The sequence below is a fragment of the Rattus norvegicus genome, chromosome 6, assembly GCF_036323735.1.
Source record: "Rattus norvegicus strain BN/NHsdMcwi chromosome 6, GRCr8, whole genome shotgun sequence".
In the NCBI taxonomy this organism is placed as follows: Eukaryota; Metazoa; Chordata; class Mammalia; order Rodentia; family Muridae; genus Rattus; species Rattus norvegicus.
The window spans coordinates 36,802,069-36,823,217 of record NC_086024.1 but is presented as its reverse complement, the minus strand read 5'-3'; the positions used below and the strand labels follow the sequence as shown (position 1 = coordinate 36,823,217).

The 21,149-nt window shown below is 41.2% G+C and overlaps 1 protein-coding gene across 7 annotated transcripts in view; it reads right to left on the bottom strand.

Annotated features, from left to right (window-relative positions):
* The window catches only part of Ldah (lipid droplet associated hydrolase), an 84,571-nt gene that overhangs the window by 62,712 nt on the left and 710 nt on the right, over positions 1-21,149 (bottom strand). For 3 of the 7 annotated variants that reach the window (XR_010052083.1, XR_010052084.1, NM_001394269.1), the window contains exons 2-4: positions 18,546-18,628; positions 9,754-9,909; positions 509-652 (exon numbers count right to left, since the gene is read on the bottom strand). Coding sequence is in view for 4 of the 7 variants with exons in the window: in NM_001394269.1 (NP_001381198.1) it covers positions 509-652; positions 9,754-9,907 (298 nt within the window). In the remaining 3 variants the exon portion in view is untranslated. Of the gene's footprint in view, positions 1-508; positions 653-9,753; positions 9,910-10,421; positions 10,532-18,545; positions 18,629-21,149 lie in introns of those variants that run through there. The other 4 variants (NM_001014075.2, XM_063261883.1, XM_063261882.1 and 1 more) reach the window with 3 other exon arrangements.

Below are 21,149 nucleotides of genomic sequence, written 5' to 3'. Positions count from 1 at the left end.
ATCATTCATAAAGTACAGGTTTGCGTGTTGAAATCTGTATACTATTGTCTAAAAGAATCAGGAATATTTAATCATAAAGAATACAAAGGTTACTGTATCTTTAAGTCAGGAAGAGCGGCTTGCAAGAACCGGAAGTGAAGCAAGCACTAGAGCCCCTACCTCCCTCAAACAACCAAGGGGAAAAGCCCCACAGCAGAAGACATAAGCCTGACGTCTGTAGGAACTTTAAATTATGCATTCTCTCACTTTAGGAAAGTAGATGTCTGAGAATTCTTACGGGTCAAATGCACATGCTTGCAATACCACAGTAACATCCTTCCCCTAACACACCATCTAGCACATCACCACACAGAAGCCCAGCTCTCCCTTCCCCAACTTATAAAAATGTGGGCCCTGGGTCTAAAGACACAGCAGAGGCTTTTGCTTGTGACCTGAGAATGCCAACAGGCTTCCTAGAAACACCAGTACCTGTTGGCTGTCAATCTTAAAGGTGTTAACAAGTACATACCCTGTGGTGCAGTGAGAATCTTCTTGTCCTTGGGAGTCAAGCAAAACCCAGCATGCGAGATGATCCATACTGGGAAGTGGCCCTTCACCAAAGAGTACAAGGCCTTTGCAAATGGCACGTAGAAGGGGGAAAGGCCTGGGTTACCTAGGAAAAGGAAAGACTAGATTTGAAAGAGCAACAGACTTATGTAAGGTGATGTACAGGCCGGAAAAGATGGCTCAGAGTTTCCTCACACCATTCTCTCCGAATCTAGTAACATTCACATTTACACTCTGGTATCACAAGAAAGATCTTCAAGCCAGAAATCAAAGCACCCTTATGTGATTTAAATCACCCTTATGTGGCTTCCGACTGTTACCCAGATAAAGCCCCGAACCACTAATACTGTCTTTATGGCATTTCAAGATCATCTCAGTTATTAAGCTGTACCAGAGTAAACCCAAAACAAAACAACAACAAAACAAACTAACAAACTCATGCCAGTCAAATCAGTGTGGCAATCTTAGAAAACTTAGGGGAGTCGACTCAGTGTTATCTTGTCATCTGCAAGTATTTGTAGTATGTGTGTAGGATCACTGACTGAAATATACACTACATGTGATTTATTGTATGTATATGGAATGCATTTTTGATGTGGGTTAGGGACAGAGAAACAGAATAATGAATATGGTATACCCACGGGGTGAAAGACAATGAAGTAGGGTACCTAGCCTGTACTCGTCATCTGCCCACAGTCTTTATTGTTTATACTCCTTGCCGTAGATGTCTCCTTATTTCTTCACTCTGTCATGTGTCTCTACTCTGGCTGAACAAGGTCTGTGACAATGGTATTTGAATTGGCATAGATAGGCAGCACAGCGAAGTGCTTAAGAATGCAGGCGGTCTGGGCTGCAGCCTGGCTTTCCCTATGGACTTTAAGCTTTGGAAGTTATTTACTCTTTGTATGTTTTGACTTCTCATCCATGAAATGGTATAATGTACAAATGTACACAATGCTAAGTGAACTTATGGATGTCTGGCATATTTTAACATTACTTTAAACATGGTAATAGCTATGTAGGTGTTAACTGTTCCACTTGCACGGCCTTGTCTACCTATCATGGTACTCTGATGTTTCATTGTTCATATTGTTATCATGCTCCTGTAGTATCCTGGATGAAAGCTTTACGTTCTGAGCACCTTACAGTGGTGCTAACTGGCAACTGCGCCAAGTAACGTGAAAACTCTCCCCAGGTCAGCGATGTGCTCTTTGGGCAGCTTGCTGGCCACTGTGCAGTTGCAGGGGAGGGGAGGGAAAAGGAGACTCGCAGAAGGCAGGCACCCACGCTGTCTGCGAGTATCTGCCTCATCTTTATAAATGGAAGCCTTCAGAATGGGGATGCTGCTGAGCATAAGTAGAAAACAGCTCTCAACATCTCCCCACCTAAGAGCCAGTTGCATAAGGCCACTAACTCTAACACACATCCCCCGCTCATCTGAAGCGTCTTCTGATCCAACACTAAACTTCTGCAGGAACTTGTTTTGGAATCAAACTATTCAATTTATTTATTTTGTCATTTTGTCCTTTGCTAAAACATTACATCTTATACACCTCCACACACACACACACACACACACACACACACACACACACACACACACCGTACAGGTGTGCATGCTCATATTTTAGTAATTGGTAGAGCAAATCTTTTCTCTTTATTTAAAACTTTCTAGGCTGGTCTCCAATTTTAGTTCCATTTTATAAAAAAATCTTCTTGGAGATCCTGATTGAAATTATATTTAATTTACACATTACTTTATTATTGTTGTTGTTATTTTTTAGTTTTTTGAGACAGGGTTTCTATGTAGTCCTGCCTGTCCTGGAACTCTCTGTGTAGATCAGGATGACCTTGAACTCAGAGATCTGTTGGCCTCTGCTTCTCCAGTGCTGGGACTAAAGGTGTGTGCCACCGCTGCCTCACTTACACATTACTTTACAAGGAATTTACTGAGTGTAGCCTCCCAGGAGCGTGTTCTATCCCAAGATCACATTTTTTTTCCATATTTTACATCATACTTTTAATTTTTACATTTAAAATGTGACAACCAATCCCCAAACCATTAAATATTAATTCACAGTATGATTTTAATGACCATGGAGAATTCCAATTCATAAGCACACCATATTATTTCACTGTTCTGTTCTATGAGGCAATTAGATTTTTCTTGTTTTTGAATGCATGTATATGTATGTGAGCATATGTGTGTGTGTGTAATGAGAAAAGTAATATGAGCTTGTACAGAAGGAGGAACATGGTGTTAAGTATATCAGTACCATTAATATACAGGTCAGAAGTTTCTCAAATGTGCTCCAATTATCCCTCCCTCTCTCATTAAGCTTCTCAACAACCCACACTTGTGACAATCTTTCATCAGTCTCACAGAAGTGCCCAAGATCACATTTTTATGCCACTTAACCAACATATGTTAGAATTATCACTTGCTAATCCTTTGAACACAGTAAGATCATATCTGAAGTTAGTGCTTTTCAAGTTCTCACTTAGTCTTCATCTTATGTAGCTGTGAGAACAAACAGGTTGTGTAACTTTTGAGACAAAGTCAAGTCATCTGAGAAGAGGGAATCTCAACTGAGAAAATGCTCCCACCAGAGTGGCCTGTGGGCAAGCCTGTGCTGCTTTTTCTTGATTGATGATTGATGTGGGAGAGCCCAGCTCCCTGTGGGTGGTAGCACCCCTGGGCTGGTGATTCTGGGTGCTGTAAGGAAGCAGGCTGAGCAAGCAAAGGGGGCAAGACAGTACGCAGCTCTCCTCATGGCCCCTGCCCTAATTTTCCCGAATGATGGAAGATCAAATAAACCCTTTCCTCCCCAGTTTGTTTTGGCCATGGTGTTTTACCACAGCAGTATAAACTAACCATTAGCAAACAGTAGCTGCTAGAATTATTACAAACAATGCTAAGCAAACACTAAAGTTACTAACCACATGATTTAGGCGTAACAGTTCCAATGACAGGTTATATAAAAACCACTCCTGGAGTATAAGATAATGAAACACCATAGAAAGGCCTTTCCTGCCTGTCTCAAGTTCATCCTCTTATTGATTATAGGATCTTAATTAATTCTTCTTACTTTAATATACTATTTTATTATCATCAAGTAAACTGCCAACTGCATTGTGCTCAGTTTCTCCATTCCAGGTGTATAGCACCCACTGTGTATTATTTTAACCATTACAATTTGCATTGGGAACTCACTGCTTGGAAATCACTGCGCCATACACAGGCATTCAAGGAGTCCATAGGGTTTATACAGTAAGAGAGAATTCATGAGTGTGAGAACGACTACAAAAACAAAAAACAAACAAACAACAACAACAACAAAACAAACAAACAAACAAACAAAAAAACCCCAGGATGCTGTGATCGGCATTAGTATGACTTAAAAAACAAACAACAAACCCAAGGTCTGAGGAAGTGACTTTTCTGAGGCCCAGAAGGTAAGACAAGGGCAATGAAGAAATGAAGAGCTTAGTGATTAAAGCAGCACAAGTTCCCCACCCTTAGCTCTTCCTGCTACATTCGACATCATCATGATCAACGGGCGCTGATGGATGCCGAAGCTGGATGCCACAGGGTTGAGGAGGAGGAATAAACTAGTCAGTACCTTGGGGACCACAGTAAGAAACTTGCCTTTTAGTCTAAGAAACATAGGTGGCAGTTCAGAGTTAAGGAATGATCAGGTTTCAATCATTTTTTATATTAGAATAATTAGAAAATATGATTTTAGGAATATACATGAGATAGGCAACTTCCCATAAAGATACAAAGCACCACAGCTTATTCAAGAAGAATTCAATAATCTAGATGGTGCCACTATGAACTAAAGAAAGTCAGGCTTAAGGATTAAAGATCTCATGAACAAATCCAGGCTTACATGGCTTCACTGTTTAATGCTGTCAAATATTTGAAGGGGAAAAATACTATCAAGTATATAGGTATTCTTCAAGATAACATACAAGAAAGTAATAGTTATTAATCTGTTCTATGAGGTCTGTCTATATTACCTTCATACCAAAACCAGATTCGACTTCTAGAAAAACAGAACTATGGGTCAGTATTCCAATAAACACATATGAAAAATTTGGAACTAAAGGGTAGCAAATTAGATCTGTTAAGATGTTTTAAAAAGTACATTATGACCAAGTAGGGTTGATTATAGGATGACAGGATTCATTTAACATTTAAAAATTAATTTTACTTATCATGCTTATAAACAGAATGAGTCACATACTCATCTTAGAGTAAAAATGGATCTTACAGTCTGTCGAGTGTATTTAGTAAAATAGGTACAATTTGAAACATACTGAACATGAAACACTGAATCAGAATTCCTACACTCTATATAGTCTTTACACCTAGTGATGTTAGCGTCTTTCCATTAATGTCTATTTGTCTATGTATTTATCCTTTCTCCCCTTCAAGACAGGGTTTCTCACACTCTAGCACATCCTGGCCTGGTACTTACCTCGAATCAAGGGCTGTGCTCAAACTCAAAGCAATCCTCTTGCCTCAGCCTGCCAAGTGCTGGGATCACAGTCACGCATCACCATGCCAACCTTTTCTCCACCACTTGTGTCTACCTCTGCACACAGAAAGGTTCTCTCCATCTCAGCTGCTGTGGTTCTGGGATCCACTTGCCACTGTCTTTATATTTCACTACATCTATCTCAGAGGACTGGGCAGCTCTGATCTCCTTACCCATTCTCTTAGCTACCATTTCCTGAAGACAAAGGATCTATACAACCACAAATGGATGGCGCTTAGAGAGCAACACTCAGGGCAACACAAGGAGGCTGCTGAAGATAGCGTGCCCGGAGAGCCACGAACCTCCAGATGCCTTCTCCTGCAAACACGTACCCCAACTTTCATGACAGTCTATGTAGATGAACTACACAATGTAGGTAATGGAGTTCTGCCAACTAAGGAGCAGAACAAGCCTAGGCCTCGCAGGAATCTGACAGAAATGACTGAGGCTACAGAGGAACGAACACATCGGAAACTCTTCGTGCCACAAGGGAAGAGACCATGGAACCAGGAATGTGTCACGCTTCCTTCTGTCTGCGGTGCGCCAGCCAACAGCTTCCTCTACTTCCTCAGCACACAGGAAGCATGGCTTCCCAGTGGGCGCTCTGCCCCTTGAACCTTTCCAGTAGAGCTCTCACTGTCATGAAACACCTCACACACCTCAATGACAGCAGTGGTTTTTTGTCTTTGCAGCATACGCAGAAGAAACGATGAGTAAAGGGAGTTCCCTAGTGGGGTGCTCAGCAGGCTGGCTACCTCACTCAGCTACGTCACAGACCTTTAGACTTTGCCCATGCCGTCCTAACCCTTCTCAGTCACTCATACAGTCCCTGAGAAACTGGTGCTTGAGTGACACTCCTCTTGTTGTGCACATGTTAAGTGGTTGCAAAATCCAGCTGGATTGAGTCACCACCTCTGCCCCATAATTCACCAGTTATCAAATCCCAAAGAACTTATTTGGATTAAGTTTAAGCAACAAATCCCCCTCTTAAGAATTACTGTGCTACCCTAGATTTTCTGCATCAGAAATCAGTGGCAGGGCAAAGGAACCTGTCTCTCAGGAGCTAATTCTCATCCCGGCACTAACTGTAAGAAGTACAAGCTTAGGTCCTTTCATCAGCTGGAAATGGCTAACATTCGAAGCACCCCAACTCTGAGGACTACAGAGAACCTTAGGCCCTTTTAGACCTTACTCTCAATATATCTGCTATTCCATTGCTAAAGAATTCATATACCTTTTTTTGGAAGTTAATTCCTTTCACTCAGTATACCAGCTACTCTATGGTCCTCAGTCTGTTTCCTCACCCTCCACGATGGTCACTCTCAGAGAGCAACTTCAGCCCTTCATAGGAGACAGCCATGGGGCCGGACAGGGACTATTTCAGTTTCCTCTTGAATCCTTTCATTTTGTCCATCTTAGCTGCCAAATTTCCCTCTTTCCAGTTTCAGGAACGCACTGCTTCCAGTCCACAGTCATGAGTCTATTATTTTCTATACCCCATCTTCACCAAACCTCTGCTACATGGAGTAGCACCCCCTATGCCGATAACCTCAAACTCTCATTAGATAGAGAATGTCTATTTTTCATTTTAATACATGCTATGAGACTGATTTTCAAGAATTATCTTAAACCCTTCAAGATTCTAAGTTTGCTTCCAGAAAAGGTTAAGCTAAAGAGAGACGCTGGGTTGGAACTGTTAACCCAGCTGAGCACTGAAATTCTCAACTCCTTTCCTCTGAAAGGGGCTCTGAACATTAGCAATGGGCTCCCACTTTTCACACAGGAAGCTGGAGGAAGATTCCTTTCCAGAAAACAGAAAAACTGAAGAATGAGCTACAGATCCCGAAACACCAGAAACTCCTAATGAAATGCTATGCTGTACCCCACAATGAGGCTTGCCCACAGAGCCCATCCTGCTTTGCCAAGGTCTGTTAAGACTTCAGCACAGGTTGCCATGGATCTTGGGGTTCTTAGTCCTAGGAAAATTGCAGTAGCTGATCACTCTCGGCGTGTGGACAAACCCTACCTCTGTTTGTAATGGTGCCAACTAGTTTTTCCTATCTTCACCTTGAAAATGAACGGTAGTAACATATTTGAGGGGAAAAAGCCCACTAATGGGAACCTGCAGAAAAAGTAATAGAGTAGAAAACAAATGCAGAGACCAAAGAAAGTGATATTGTTCCTATGAATCAGGAGACCACAGCAAGAGTAAAGAGGAGAAAAGAGCTTGGACTTCATGTATATAAAGCTGGGAGTGGTGCTGTACACCTGTGAGGCTAGCACTTGTGAGGACGAAGCAGGATGATGTCAGTTTGAGGCCACCTTAAGTCACAGACCAAATCAACGGCTTAGTGGTAGTGCTTGATAGTCATGTACAAGGTCTTAGGCATCAGAGTCTTTGGCTTAAAAGGCCCACTAAAATCCCAAATCAGTGTAGAAAATGCCAGCCATACCAGAGTGCTTCATTTAAAATTCTAAATTCTTAGAACAAAAAAGAATGTCTCAAAGACATGAACTGTGTGGGGGAAACGTCACATACAAAATATAAGTGATCAGAATGACATACATAAACAACTGCAAACCTGGAGGGGTGGGGGTAGGGATTACTGTCTCTGAATTCCAAGGATAAATTATTTTCCAGCCAGAAGTCCAAGACAGTGTCTCTTTTTCCTTCCATATGTTTTCAGTGGCTTTGCACACACTCAGCCCACCGTGCCACACCCCCAGTCTACACAACTCTTGTATAGGGTACATTATTTACAAGATCACTCCTCTGCATTTCTCAGGAAATAACTGGAAGCACTTCACCAACAGCAGGAAATATCAAGAGTGCAGCATGAGATCTAGCCTGTCAGAGAGTAACAAGAACTGGAAGGAGGGCAGCCGAGCAGGAGCCTGGAGCACAGTCAGTGCAGGCCGGGTGCGAAGGACAGCACACTAGGACCACAGCCCCAAGAGCAAAAGGAACCATCCCTGAAACAAGACCTTAGGACTTCTCCCTTCTAGGAAAATGTTAGGATAAGGGAGTGACTGGAGCATGGGAAACTAAGGAGGAGAGACACACATTACCTCAGTGAAGGCAAGCAAAGAGGAAAGGAAATGCACTCAAAATACACTATAGGTTTCACAGGAGACAATACAATTATTGTGCAGTCCTATGTAGTCACAGAACTGTAAAAGCTCTAAACACTGATCTGATTAAAAACAAAAAAATTGGAAGGAGGGGTGTGTGACTACGAGAGGAAGTGTACTCTCCATCTGGGTGGAAGTGAACAGGTAACAGCTGATAGAACAATGAACAGAAAGGTAAGCATTGATTTAGAAATGCAGACCAATACCTAGCAGACGTTGGTCAGCACGTATGTGACTTAATTATTAAGGGAGGGCATGAAGTCAGGAGGGGATGGGGAGGCGAGAGATCTGGGAGGATCTGGGGGAGGAGAATATAATAAAAATGCATTGTATAAAATTCTCAAAGAACTAATAAACCTATTACATTTAAAAAGATTAGTGTGGGGTCCGTGAGAAGGCTCAGTGGGTAGACTTGCTTGCCACCAAGGCTGACACCCTGAGTTTGATTCCTGGGACCCATGTGGTGGAAGGAGAGAACTGACTCTTCCGACCTCCATGATTGCAGCATGTACTAAAGTCCCCCCACCCCCCAACTCCCAATGTAGCACAAGAACAGAAGGAAATGTGAATTAATGCCAGGAGCATATGACAATAAAAGTGTTTCTGAGGATTTGTCAGGACTTCAAAAAGCTAATTTAAATGTCAGTTCAATGAGGTTTCTTTCCTCTCCTAGTAAAACAACAAAATAAAATTCTATGAAGGCAAATTTGAAGAAACAGAAAAAAGTACCTTGGATAAGAAAACAGTGAGCAGGGGCGAGTCCTAGACAAGGCGTTCTATGAACAGGAAAATACACAGAGCTAACTGCACAGAGGGAGAGGACACAGACTCAGCTGCAGAAGAATCTGTTTTATGTGGAAACAGCCCTGCAGACCAGGAGGGCAACGGCAGCCTTACTCATCCAAAGAATAGAGCGAAGCACGTAATGAACCACCTAAGGCAAAAGGGAAGAGAACAGGGCTTCCAGCTCCAAAGATTATCAACAAAAGAAAGCATGCGAAAGGGGAGAGCTGTTTGTCACTCTTAAGGAAAAGAGTTTGACCAGTTTCGTGATGATGAAAATATCTGACAACCATGTTAATGTGAAACATAAAGTAAAATACAACTCAAAAGAGTCTTGCCATGGTGACAAGTAGAACACAGGGTCACAGCTTACTGCTTGCAACCAACCAGATACCTCTGACCGTGACAGAGCAAAGTCACACCCAACCCAGATGAAAACCCAAGAAGAAAAACTCCATCTACGCACACAAGCATCTTTAAAAAGGTGGGAAGAAGTTATTTAAGGCTTCAACTTTGATAACGCTATAAATATAAAAAGACATTTACAAGGCAAATTACAAAACTGCGCATGTGGTACCTTCTCCACAAAACAAGGGATCTCTACATAATAGCTAATCTAAACGATATAATGTAGAGAAAACTAAACACACACCCAGAGAAGTAGCCGTGATTATTATCGGTAGTAATTTTATTTGTCCCACAGTTACTCTGAAACCAGAGGCTTTGAGAATCTGACTTTTCGACTTACCGGGAATGACGAAGATAAGATGTTTTGGCTTGCTGACACCTTGTTTATCAAAGAGGTTAGTCCAGGGCCCACATTTAATGATCTGGGTTTCAACTCCACCACAGAGAAAGAATTCCTCATGCACAGGGACTCCATCCTCAACTTCTGAGGCCATTTCTAAATAAAAGGGTGGAAGGGGGTGAGAAACAAAGTACAGAGCCAGCAGGAGGCAGGTGTGGGGCTACACAGCTGTAGGCTCCGCTCTGGGAGGTGGAGATATGAGTTCAAGGTTAGCTTCTCAGCTACACAGGGTCTGAGGCTAGTGTGGATTACAGGAGGCCCTCTCTCAACCCCCCACCCCCACAAAAGGCAGTAATTTAGAAAACCATAAGCCAAAGACAGTATTGAAGAATAAAAAGGGGAAAGTTAAAAAAAAATGTAGAAGAAAATGCCACAGGGCATGTCAGAGATACCATGACTACTCAACCTTTTGCATTAAAAGACTGGAAGACAAATAAGGGGTTCCCATGAAACATGCAGTCACATGGTCAAGCACAAAAAGACCAGAAAGGAGCAGAAATCAAAGTCAGATTAGCATTCTCATTCCCCTGTCTCCAGCTGGGAGTCACAGTGCCCTCTGATGACATCTACCTCCCTAGTCTGGAGGTCTCTGATGACCTGGGCCTCACCTGACACCGGCCCTCTCCCTTCACCTGGCAATGGTTGGTGAAAGGCTCAGCTCTCCGGGATGGAAGGCCACTGAGCTCCTTTATGTTCAGTCTAGTCATCCTCTTCTTTAAAACTTCCGTAAGCACATTGTTTTGTGTGAGGTAAAACACTACGTCATTGAATTATGAAAGAGGTAGGCGGACAATAGCAGCATGAACAATCCTCTGACCGACTTCATACATACAAGCTGGTGACCCTGAATTACTTACGTAATTCCTCCACTGACTTTCTGTTCTGTCTGTGGGCACTAAGTCTTTTTAAAAAAATTATTATTATTATATTTACTTACTTTACCTCCTGTGCACTGCCCCCCTCCTGGTCACCCCCCCCACTCCCTATTCCATCCCTCTCCCCCTTCTTCTATGAGTGGGTGGGGCTCCCCTGGGTATCCCCCTGACCCTGGCACATCAAGTCTCCGTGAGGCTAGGTGTATTCTCTCCCACTGAGGCCAGACAAGGCAATCAATCCTTGACACTATTAATGATCCTCTGTTCTGCTTGCAGACAGCGGGGCACTAAGTCTTAACACTTCAAAACTCTATCCTTCTAATCCAGTGGCTCACAACCTTCCTAATGCTGCGACCTCATGTTGTGGTGACACCCAACCATAACATTGTTTCAATGCTACTTCACAACTGTAATTTTGCTACTGTTATGAACAGTAATATAAATATCCAATATACAGGCTATCTGATATGTGGCCCCTGTGGAAGACTGGAAATCACTGTTCTAGCCCCTTCACACCAACCTGCCCCCTCGGTTTATCCTGTCCTTTCCTTAGTGCCCACTGTTCTTCTGCTCCTGTCACTCTGCTCACAATTTTGTTTTGTTTTCTCTGGAGCTGAGGACCGAACCCAGGGCCTTGCGCTTGCTAGGCAAGTGCTCTACTACTGAGCTAAATCTCCAACCCCTTCTGCTCACATTTTTATCTCTCAGTTACTTCTGGAATGCTTTTCCCTCCACTGTCAATAACCAATTGATTGCCTGCCACCTCCCAATTCTAGCCTCATTCTCATTCTGGCATTCACAGCTCTGACCCAGGCTTTTTTTCTTTTGTGGGGGGAGGCCGTGTTGAGCTCTTGGAGGAAGAGATTGGAGAGCCCCAGTGGAGGCTTCCTTGCAGGCTCTTGCCAGCTTGCAGTTCCTCCCCCTGTACTATTAGCTGTGAGATCCCCCAACTGCAGCTGCTTTCCAACTGGAGAAGACTTTGTCAGCAAAAGAAACATAGCAATCACTGGGGCCTTTCTCCACTGGTAGGACGAAGAACTCCCAGAATGGAGTGACTGGAGGACCCACAATAAAGTTTCAAAAGGTCAAGAGTGCCCAGAGTAGAAAACACTGCTCTAGTGCTGTGTCTACAGAGTGCCACTTACGCCAGCACTGGGCTGCCACTGGGCTTTCTCCAGCTCTCCTCACAGGAGCAACACCCAAGTGGCTGCTCCATCGGCCTTCCTCTAGATAGCTGGTTGCTTGGTCTTTGTTCTCTACAGTGGCCTGAAATGCTTGTCCCAAGCTGTACACAGGGACGCTCTAGGTTGCTGCAGAGGGAGGTCTCTTCATTTAATGTGTGCTCTAATTTCCTCTGGACTTATCTATGGAACTCAACTCACTCGTGCCATGAGACCACACTGTCTAGGCTTCAGACCTGCAGCACCCTCCCCAGTCTTGGTTCACAGTGACTGGACACTAGCTTTGGCCTGGGCAAACCAGCAGGGCTGCAAGTACAACACCAGTGAGCTTTGAACATCAATTCTATCCTTCCTTACATAGTTTTCTCCAGCTCTGGAGTAATTTTTTAGAGTTTCCTTTATAAACTAGTGTTGCAGCTTTTCTCCTATCAGAGCTTAATGGCCCTTTATGTTACACTCACCATTTGTGAATATAACACAACGTGTGGCTTCTGTCTCCTGATTTAATTAGGACTTACATATCCCTCCCGAGATGATGTGTGCCCTCTGTGAATATTTCCTACGTTAGACTCAGCTCAATTGTGCTTCCCACGAAGCCTCCATCAGCATCCAAGGAAATCTCTTGCTTCATATTACCTGCTGTCATCTTTTAAAGAAAATGATGGTATGTGTTTGGTGTATATATGCATGTATGTAGGTGTATGTGCCTATGCGCATGCATGCAGAAGCCAGAGGGGAACACCTAGGGCTTTCCCGTATTGCTTTTTTGCCTTGTTCCCTTGAGATGGTCTGCCGCTGAGCATGAAGCTCACTATTTGGCTGTGCTGCCCAGTCAAGCAGCTCCAGGGAACCTCCTGTCTCTATCCCCCTATGCTAGGAATATAGGCACTCTGGCCATGCCTGACTTATGTGGATGCTGGGGATTTGAACCCAGATCCTCATCCTTGCATAGCAAACTTTCTCATTTCCCTAGCTGACAGTCATTTTCTCAAGTGGACATTGGTTAGGTAGCCAGCTAAGCTTAAAACTTAGTGCAAGCACTTGATATCTTTCCCTGGACTGAGCATCTTAATTAAGGCTAATACAGTACCAGGCAGGATGCAGTGAAATGGGAAGTTCCACACATCTGAGAGCCATCTGATAGCATGGGCGATACCTATAAAAAGCAATCACTTTGCCTCCGTTTGAAAAATTGATTCTAAAACAAAAATTACAAAATATATTTCTGTAAGGCTGATGTAAAGAATGTGGTTTATAATACCCAACGTGCTGAGGAACCCAGGCGGTCAATCGTGGAGTTAAGTGAATTGTGATAAAGCATTGTATAGACAGTCGATTATACAATGTCTAGTATAGGGAAAGATAAGCTATAGTTCGGTATCCTGACCACACACGCTCCCTCAAGGCAGCTTTGCTAATTTCAAGTTTCCCTTTTTCCCTAACATTTCTATTTCACTGCTCTCGTCTTAGGATCTGTTGTCCCTTTATTCCCTTTGTTTATGTCTGTATTACTTTTACTGTCATTTCTGTGAATTTAGGTAGGAAGAAGAAATAAACACAAACATTCAAAATTTCATGTTTAACCAAAAGTCTTAATTGGGTTTTCTTAAGCACGAATGAAAAGCTATGGAAGTGGGAACCATCCCTGACACCAAATGACTAAGGCGGCGAAGTGTCAGCTTTTATACAGACTTACTTTAGTTCACCAGTAAACGCCACGGTAGTCTCATCTCAGGAGCTACCATAGCTCAGTAAGTGCATTTGTGAAGGCTTCCTGACACTTACAATGCAGTGGAAACAAAATTAGTCAGAGCTTTACACAAAATGTTAAATTTGGACACTGACTGCAAAGCTCCTGGCCACACTTAACACTTCACCTGCAGGAAATGAACAGGTTGCCTAAGTTGCACAAATTGAATCACACTTGGCTTTCATCCAGTCTGACTCCTGAAGCAGCCATTAAACGTATCTGCCTCTGAACTACTTAATTACAAGTAAATGACACCTTGTGAGTTTGACTACACTTGAGATTTATGAGAGTTCAAGTAGATGAAAACGTTCAAGCACAGTCTATAGAAACTGGAAAACAAAATGGCAAGTGCAATCCTAAAAACAGTTCGAGCAGAGCAGGGCCGAGACGTGTGCAGTCCCCATGCATGCTCGTTCCCACAGGAGCCTTCCCTTCCCTTCCTTCCCTCCCCTCGTCTGTCTTATTCTCACTAAGCTGTGAAGAAGGAAAGAAAATCTTACCTAAGAGGTAGTTGGGTTCTTTGAGTGACAAAAGGCACTGTGGGACAATTATATGTTGCCGAAGAGTGACAGTCTCACCTTCAGCCTCAGCCTATGAGCAGGCTTAGATTAAATCAATTTGATAAGCATCGAGAATCAGGCTGGATGAGAACCAAAACCAAACCAAGTGTGATTACAATGTAAGCAACTTAGAAAAACCTGTTTTTCTAAGGACAGGCGCTTATGTGTACTAATGATTTTAGAATTTTGAATTTTATGTAGCAGTATAATTTTTCCAATTTAATCTTATACAAAAAATAAGTAAAACAGAAAACCAGCATTTATTTGATCAGTATGAATCTTAGATGATCAAACCAATAATTTCATTACATTTATTGTAATATTTATTATGCAAAAATCTAAACTCCATTGTATGAAGCCAATGAGAACAATAAAGTCCAACTGCTGAACAAAAATATTCAAAGCTGAGAGTATATGTGTATTATTCGGTTTCAGTATCCAAATGACTCTGTATTTCTTCAATCATGCAGGAATAGCCATAACTTTTAAAAAAGCTTGATTGCTTTTAGGATGTTCTGAGAGCCTCCAATCACGTTAAACATCAAAAAGACACAAGGGGTTTTTTTTGCTATCCCCCTTCTTTCGGTATGTATGTCTTCACCTGTTGAGCACACATATGGCAGACAGAGGTCAACTTTAGGTATCTCTGTCTACTGTTTTCCAGATCCTCAGTGTTTTCACTGAGCAGTTGAACTGACTGCTGGCCAGCAACCTTTCAGGACCAATATGTCCCTTCCTGTTCTTGCTATGCTGATGTTTCAATAGAGGTTTTAAGTGAGAACTTGGGATCCAAACTCAGGTCCTTCTGCTTGCACAGCAAACACTTTATGCACTGAATTCCCTCACTCTGCAAGACTTAATTATTAACTATATCTAATAATAACTTGTATTACTTATTACACACATCTGGTGGCTAAGAGACTTCTAAAACTTCCTCAAAAGCCAATTTTTATGCACATTGTCAAACAATACCACTTATTGTCTCACCCTGAAACACAGCAGTGTACGTTCTGTATCCCAATTATTGAATAGAAATTGATTTGTGTGGTTCCTGGGTATCAGTATTTAACCTGGTTGTAAAATATTTGACAACTGGGCATGTACAGATAGACTTTTTCAAGGTTTGTGGCAGACAAAGTTTGTTTCATATGGAAAGACAATATGTGAAGGAAATATGAAAAATGGCAGAAGCTGTATTCAATCACCAATATGCTGGCTATCTATGTGTATTAAACAACAGAGCTGAGCCTGGCAGTTGGTTCTCATTAGAGGCCTGCTGGAGATTGAACCCAGGGCCTTGTACATACTAGGCAAGTGTTCTGCTACTGAATGATGTTACCAGCCATTCAAGGTTTGTTTTTAAATTTAAAATTTAGTGAATCTAATTTTGCAATAGCAGGCTGGCTTGCTTCCAAAAAATCTTCCACTGATGACAATTAGAAAAACCAGGGAAGGGCTGGAGAGATGGCTCAGTGGTTAGGAGCACTGACTACCCTTAAAGAGGTCCTGAGTTCAATTCTCAGCAACCACATGGTGAATCACAACCATCTGTAATAGGATCTGATGCCCTCTTCTGGTGTGTCTGAAGACAGTGACAGTGTACTTATATACATAAAATAAATAAATAAATCTTTAAAGAAAGAAAAAGAAAAGCCAGGGAAAAGCTTTTCCTGTTTGCTAACGAAACAAAACAAAACAAACCCAAAAAACAAGAACAACAAAAACAAAACAGAAAAACAAAAAAACCCTGGCACTATAAAAAGAACTGCACAAGAATATGTAACAAATTTGTATAAAAGAAAAAAAATGTAACACATGAGTAAGAAGAAAGCAGGGAATTGATATAAAAATATCAAATATATAGAATATAGAGCATGTCCACAGACCTTCTCTCTTTACTATCTCTGTTCCTCAGACTGAATCCTTTAGGCTTTTCTCTAGCACTGCGATAGATCAGTAGCTGCAGGCTCCTTTCGCCACGGCCCACATCTCTTGTGGATCCCATGGACCCACAAGGAGGCCCTCCTGATCTTCCTCCCCTCACACACACTAGTTGCTGCATCACAGCCTCCAACATCAGCAGGCATTTCCTGTGAAGACAACAGCTGAGCAGGCTGGTAGAACAGGCAACACAGTCTAAATTACACTCTTTGAAAATACAGAAAAGAAACAGAAACCAAGGAACAAAACACCCACCCAACAAAGACAAGTCTAGAAATCAGCACCTAGACCTATATTCACTCCAAACGCAGATGCCTAGGTGCCACTTCTAAGAAACAAGCTGGTATAGCCATTTTAATATCTAACAAAACAGACTTAAATACATAATTAACAAAAGAAAAATTCACCAAGATGATATTTCAATTCTTGACATGTATGCCCTAAACACAAGGGCACCCACTTTTGTAAATGAAACACTTCTACAGCTTAAATCACTTATTGACTCTCATACACTGATAGTGGAGACTTTATCTCTCACATATCCTATTTCAACAATGAACACCACCCAGCCAAAAACTAAACAGAGAAATATTGGGGCTAACATGTTATAAACCAAATGGACCTAACAGGTATTTACAGATCATTTCATCCCAACACAAAAGAATACACCCTCTTCTCAGTACCTCACAAACATTCTGAAATTGAGCATACACTACAACACAAACCAAGTCTCAACAGATACATGAAAAATGAAATAACTTCATATCTCCTACCAGACCACTAAATATTAAAGCTGGATATCAGAAACACCACAGAAACAACAGCAATTTTACAAACTCATGGAAATTGAACAACTCTCTACTGAATGAAAACTGAGTCAAGACAGAAATTAAGAAAGAAATTAAAGACTTTCTAGAAGTCTACACAGCAGAGCCAAACTTATGGTACAAAATGAAAGTGGTGCTAAAAGGAAGTACATAGCACAAAGTGCCTACATGAAAAGACTGGAGAGAGCTCAGATGGTTTTAGCACAGAATTCTAATAGATTTTCAACGAAGAGTTAACGCCAATACTCTTCAAATAATTCCACATAATAGAAACAGAAGGAGCACTGCTTAATTCATTTTATGAGGCTACAATATCCTGATACCCAAACCACATAAAGACCCATCAAAGAAAGAGAATTACAGACCGGTTTCCCTTACGAACATAGATGCAAAAATACTCAATAAAATATTTACAAACTGAATCCAAGATCACAACAAAAAGATCGTCCACCATGATCAAGGAGGCTTCATCTCAAAGACGCAGGGATGGTTCAATACATGAAAATCTGTCAATGTAATCCACCATATAAACAAAGTCAAAGGAAAAAAAAATATGATCATCTCATTAGATGAAGAAAAGGCTTTTGACAAAATCCCTTCATGGTAAAAATCCTGGAGATATTTGGGGTACAAGGGACAAAGCTAAACATAATAAAGACAATTTACAGATTTACAGCAAGCCTACAGTCAACATCAAATTATATGGAGAGAAATCCAAAGCAATTTCACTAAATTGAGAAATAAGACAAGGTTGTTCACTCCCTCCATATCTATTCAATATAGTACTTGAAGTTTTAGATAGAACAGTAAGACAACTACTGGGGATCAGTGGAATACAAATTGAAAGGAAGAAGTCAAAGTATCATTATTTGTAATATGATAGTATATGCATAAATGACTCAAAAAATTCCACTAGGGAACTCCTACAGCTGATAAACACTTTCAGCAAAGTGGCTGGATACAAGATTAACACAAAACAAAGCAAAGCAAAGCAAAACAAACCAACAAAAATAAACACCACCAAACTAAAAGAAGACAATCCCTTCCCACCCCCAAAACAGTAGACCTCTTATTTTTCTATCTAGAAATGGCAAATGGACTGAGGAAGAAATCAGAGGAAACATCCTTCACAGTAGCCTTGAATAATATAAAATATTATGGGTAACTCTAACCAAGAAGTGAAATACTTGTATGATTAAAACTTCAAGTTTTTGAAGAAAGAAACTGAAGAAGATATTAGAATATTGAAAGACCTCCTACTCATGGATTGGTGGAACGGTCACCTTACCAATTACCTACAGATTCAACATAATTCCAGTCAAATTTCTTTATAGACTCCAACACATTTCTTTATAGACTTCGAAAGGGCATTTTTCAACTTCATATGGAAAAACAAACAAGCAAACAAAAAACCCAGGATAGCTTAGAAAAAAATCCCGAACAATAAAAAAACTGCTGGAGGGATCACCAACCCTGACTTCAAGCTGCACTGCAGAGCTACAGTAATAAAATCCACATGATACTGGCATAAAAACAGACACATTGATCAATGGAACAGAATGGAAGACCCAGACACAAACCCAAACACATATAGATACCTGATTTTTGACAAAGAAGCCAAAATTATACAATGGAGAAAAAGCAAGCATCTTCAACGCATGGTGCTGGTCAAACTGGATGTCTGCATGTTGAAAACAAGGAAAAAGGAAAATGTAAAAAAAAAAAAAAAAAAAAAAACCAAAAAAACTCCAGCTAATAGGGATGGAGGTAAGGTCTTTCAAACAAACAACATGGGCTAACTAGATTTCAATATGGAAACACAGAGTACCTCATAGAATTCAAAAGGGAAGAGCACATTAAGGCTTCCAAGCAATGAGTGTTTACATTATAACGTATCTTTTAATCTTTGGACAGTCAAAGGTTATTTAAACAAGATATAATGTACCCTAACCACAACGGAAACAAGTTTTAAGATGGATTCTTTAGATTAAGAACTTGCGTTCATTGGAAGAGCTTGAAGGGGCTCGAGACCCCATATGTACAACAATGCCAAGCAACCAGAGCTTCCAGGGACTAAGCCACTACCTAAAGACTATACATGGACTGACCCTGGGCTCTGACCCCATAGGTAGCAATGAATATCCTAGTAAGAGCACCAGTGGAAGGGGAAGCCCTGGGTCCTGCTAAGACTGAACCCCCAGTGAACTAGATTGTTGGGCGGAGGGCGGCAATGGGGGGAGGATGGGGAGGGGAACACCCATAAAGAAGGGGAGGGGGAGGGATTAGGGGGATGTTTGCCCGGAAACCGGGAAAGGGAATAACACTCGAAATGTAAATAAGAAATACTCAAGTTAGTAAAAAAAAAAAAAAAAAGAACTTGCGTTCATCATTAGACACTGATAGAGGATAGTCAGAAGATAGGAGAAGAGGCACACACATATGTCGTGTTCTGGATTTAAGACTATTGTTAGAATACTCTCCAGCAACATATTTAAATCCTGAATGCTACTTATGTGTCATTATGCATATTTGTGTGTGTGAATGTAGGTTTAGTTTAGTGTTTTCCTCTCATTCTCTTAATTTCTCTGTATACTATCTATCTGAACATATAATTACTTTTTTTGTGAGGCTAGAGGTTGAACCCAGGACTTTGTATATGTTAGGTAACTGCTCTATCACTGAGCTATGTCTTCAGTCCATACTTCTTGTGAGTAGCATCTTACATACAAAATAGATTTCAACAACATGCACATATCGAGAATATGTAAAGAACTTCTACGACTAAGAGAGAGACGATCCAATTAAAATACAGACAAAATACCAGAAGGGTTTTATAAAAGGAGAAGAGTCATAACCAGACTGCTAATAACCACAAGGGTTTTCTAGAAGAGTCAAAGAACACCAACATGGAAACTATCATCTGGGTATGTTGGTGCATACCCATAATCCAAGAATTTGGGAGGCCAAGGCAGGAATGTCATGAGTTTGAAACCAGCCAGGGCTACTTGGTATATAAAATGGTCTCAAAAAACAAACAAACAAGCAAATCCCTCAAACCAAACATCCAGCTGTTGTGGTTCATGCCTATTTTCCTAGCACTGGGGAGGTAGGAGAAAGGTCACAAACAAGTTCAGGGTCTGTCTGGCTTATAGAAGATCTGTCTCAAAAAACAATCCAAAAAAAAAAAAAAAAACCTCTATAAAGTGTAATGCTGATCAAAAGGGACAGATTTGCCGAAACACACACACACACACACACACACACACACACACACACACACACTGTAGACCAGTGCTAGGATTCTCCTACTCCATACTATGACAGCCCTGAATATCAGGTTAAGTATTTGGGAAACCAGTAATTCCAGAATTATCTTCCAAGAGACATGCACTCACAGCTGTTACAATAAAAAAAACAAACAAACAAAAAAAGTGGCTGGAGAGATAGCTCAGTGGTTAAAAGCACTGACTGCTCTTCCAGAGGTCCTGAGTTCAATTCTCAGCAACCACATGGTGGCTCACAACCATCTGTAATGGGCATCCGATGCCCTCTTCTGGTGTGTCTGAAGACAGCAACAGTGTACTCAAATACATGACATAAATAAATAGTTAAAAAAATAAAAAGTTCCTAGAAAACACAGGAACATTTCCTAGAAATTTCATTTATTCTTGCTACATGGCACATCATCATAAAACTTAATGCCTGAAGATAATATGTTATAGCCTCACAGGTTGTGTGGGTTAGAAATTTGTAAAGAGCACAGCCAAGTCGGTCTTGGAATAACCCAGAGTAGAGTTAGATAAGGAAAGTTCAACAGCTGGCTTTGACTTGTTCACTGGGACACACAGGCATACCATACAATATTTCAGAAAGTGACTTGACATTTTGCCCATGATGATCTTACCAGTCTCTCCTACTAATGCCCAAACTTCTTCATCAAAGTAGTTTAGAAAAATGTTGAAGGCACCAGGAATTTAACAGTTTCCCAAAGTAAGAAAGAGCTTGATCAAAGCATTCTTTTAAGAGGGCAGCAAAACTCAGAAAAATGTAAGAGCACACTAAAGTTCAGAAGCTACCATAAGTACTATATAAGAAACAAGAACAAGGAATTTAAAAATAATAATTGAACGAACAAAACTTTTGAAGTGGATCAACTGCAGAGTAGAATCAACAAAGAATGAGATGAGAGAACCTGGAGAGAT